A 3,427-nucleotide genomic window follows, 5' to 3' on the forward strand; every position below is an offset into this window, starting at 1 on the left:
TATGAAAGACTGTCTGTTCTGAAAACAATGTGCAGGAATTTGTTGATTTATATTTTGGCCGTTTAATGGACGATCAAAATTCTTTTAATAACTTTTTGTCAGGAGGGTTGACAGATGCTACATGCAAAGTTTGGTGCAAATCGGTCAAATCGCCTAGGAGGAGTTCGAAAAAGTACGTTTTTCATTTGTTGCGATTTAGCGAATGGAAAGTTACCGCGAAAGTGGGCGTGGCTTACACCACACAATTCAGCTGAATTCAGAGAACACGTAAATAGAAGGTTTAACAATGTGCGACATATTATGTGGGAGTTATTAGCCAAAAACGCTTTTGCATTGAAAATAGCGCCACCTGCTGGTCATTTTTGGTGTGTGAGTTACAGGGGCCAGTCTATACCACCCCTATCAATTTTATTTCCATGAGTGTTATGGTGTTGGCGCAGTGCCAAATATTAAATTAGACGGCCACCAGAGCGCCACCTAGTGGCTGATCGGTAAGTCCTTCATCAGATATCCTCAGGAGGGCATTGACAATAATCATACCAAGTTTCGTGTTAATCCGCCCAACCGATGTTGAGATATGAAATACTTAAATTTAAAGAGCGCCACCTTGTGGTCATCACCCGAAATTTTGCACTGAGCCTCAGGGCCTCATCAGGAAGTAGGAAACTGAGTTTCATGTCATTCGGACACACCAATGTGGAGATATGCAACACTTCCTGTTTTGTACTAAATCTGCAGGAAGTTGCTATGTAATAACTTGAGTATTGTTTGGAATATCGAAATTCTTTTAATAACTTTTTGTCACGAGACAATACAGATGCTGTGTGCAAAGTTTTGTGCAAATCGGTGAAATTGCCTGGAGGAGTTCGAAAAAGTAGGTTTGCAACATTTTGCGAATTTGCAGGAAAAAAACACCAGGCGGAAATGGGCGTGGCCTATATCACGAGATTCAGCACAATTCACTGAACGCGTGGATATAAGGTTTTTGAATGTGCGACAAAGTATATGGGAGTTATGAGCCAAAATGCACTTTCCTTAATAATAGCTTCACCTTCTTTTTGGGGGGGGGAGTTTTTCCTTATCCGCTGTGAGGGTCCAAAGGACAGAGGGATGTCGTATGCTGTAAAGCCCTGTGAAGCAAATTGTGATTTGTGATATTGGGCTTTACAAATAAAATTGATTGATTGATTGATTGATTGATTGAAACACAACTAAATAGGAGAAGACCTAGGATTAACACCTTAATGTTGAATGCCCCTACCAGCCAGTCAAGTTGCAGTTACAGTTTACATCCATGTCTGTCCAGACTCATAGGTAGCCATGACAGTAAACAATGCTTCAATTATAGACGTTGTTGCAAAGAAGCTACAAATTCTAAAGCATGGATGCATCATACAGAGAAGATCTATACAATCAGCACAGTTTTAAGATTAGTATCACCAATGCAGCATCTGACCAAATGTCTCCCCTTCTGCTCCTAAATTATGTGCCGAATCATAGCCAGAAAAGATTTTTTTGCATTTTGTCATAATCAGATAGAATTGTTTGAGTTATGGCCAAAAACGTGTTATTTGAGGTCACAGGGATATTTGACTTCTGACTGCAAAAGTCAGCTCATCCTTGAGTATAGGTTGACATCTTAATCTAAAAAAATTCCCTTACGACATTCTTGAGATATCGCATTGACAAGAATGGAGTGGATGGACAAATGGACGGACAACCTGAAAACACAATGCATTCGGCCACAGTTATTTCTGACACAGAGGCATAAAAATGCACAACAAAAATGACACTAAAATTTTCCCAATGGAAACTAGACTAAGAGGTTTTTAGCTTTTGTTAACTAAAACTAGCAGTGTTGAATGATAACTAAAAAGAAAAAATGATAAAATAAAAGAAAATAACATTGCATTTTCATCAAATAGCTAAAACTAAAACCAAATCAAAATGAACAAAGGTGTGATGAGGATGAGGAGTTACCTGCAGCTCAGCATTGAGTCGCGGCATAGAAGCAGCTTTGCCCTGGTTCTCAAGACCTGAGCCAGGTACTGGAATTACACTAGTGGCACTGGTCTTCATTTTCCTCATCTCCACTGACTCCTGGACACGCACGTGCACGCATGCAGACACACACACACACACACACACACACACACACACACACACACACAATCCCCTCAACATCAGTAGGGGAATAATGGTGGGGCAGACTAATTGTTTTTAATTTCTCTTTTTCTATTTATTTCACCTGAAGCAACAGTGTTGTTCAGCAGTCTTTTCAAACAGACTCCCAAAAACACAGGGCAATGTTTACATAAACTTAGTTCACCCTGCAAACACCACACATAAAATACATTTTCAAATAAAGGCCAGTTTTCAAACAATGATCTTACATAATAACCATGAGACTCAGAGCAGCAGAGTGGTGAGTAATGCTGTTTTTCAATATACATGTGCTGACTTGACTTGGTTTGATTCAGCACGTCAGCACATTGCAGCAGGGATTTGTGTATCCATGGGCCACACAGTGTGGAAGCAGTGCCAATCATGCGGGTAATTTCATACTGCAGAAATAGAGCTTTTTTGGCTTCATGTGCCACTGAGCAACTTTCATTGGAATGAATGGGGTACCCCCCCCCCCCATTAATGGAACTGTATGTAATGAAACTCAACTGTATGTAATGAAACTCAACATTGAATATGCTAAATGAATGAAATTGACACCTAATAGAATAAATCATCATTATAAAACATTGTACACTTATCTACACTAGTTAAAGAACCTCCATTAATCGCGCAATTTAAATGTGAAACGTCTCATTGACTGACCATCACCTGTGTGTATGTGGAGAAGGAGAGGGTCGGAGGGAGCGGAGCTGTGGAAACATCCTGCAGTCCGACATACTATCATGCATTTAAATAACTTATTAGTTGGATACATAAAGGCGACTTTTAGAGAGCATGCCCAAATAAGCAACTCCACTTTAGAAACAAGCCCAAAAAAACGCAACCCGGGACTTTACAAAAAACAAGCCCAAAGTCGCAGCTAATAAGCGGACCTGACAATCCTGCTTGTGTGCTTGTGAATACCCACCCTACTCTGCCTTTGATTGGTTTATGATGAAATTTTAGGGCTGGCTCAGGCTTGCCTTGTACCAGCCCCTAGTTAGGCTGACTTAGGCCTAGTCTGCCGGAGGACCCCCTATAATACACCGGACACTTTCTCTCCTTCTCTCTCTCTCTCTCTCTCTCTCGGGTCCTATTACTGCATCTTGCTAACCATTCTGGATGCATTCTGGATGTCACTAACTCGGCTTCTTCTCCGGAGCCTTTGTGCTCCACTGTCTCTCAGGTTAACTCGCATTGCAGCGGTGCCTGGATAGTGTGACGTGTGTGGTTGTGCTGCTGCTGTGGTCCTGCCAGATGC

The 3,427-nt window shown here is 41.2% G+C and overlaps 1 protein-coding gene across 1 annotated transcript in view; it reads right to left on the reverse strand.

Moving 5' to 3' along the window:
* Nucleotides 1-3,427, reverse strand: part of cacna1ba (calcium channel, voltage-dependent, N type, alpha 1B subunit, a) — a 783,270-nt gene that overhangs the window by 73,699 nt on the left and 706,144 nt on the right. Inside the window, exon 49 of the mRNA XM_050050840.1 lies at nucleotides 1,981-2,100. Within this exon, the coding sequence (XP_049906797.1) occupies nucleotides 1,981-2,100 (120 nt within the window). The remainder of the gene's footprint in view (nucleotides 1-1,980; nucleotides 2,101-3,427) is intronic.

This window comes from Epinephelus moara, chromosome 8 (assembly GCF_006386435.1).
Source record: "Epinephelus moara isolate mb chromosome 8, YSFRI_EMoa_1.0, whole genome shotgun sequence".
In the NCBI taxonomy this organism is placed as follows: domain Eukaryota; kingdom Metazoa; phylum Chordata; class Actinopteri; order Perciformes; family Serranidae; genus Epinephelus; species Epinephelus moara.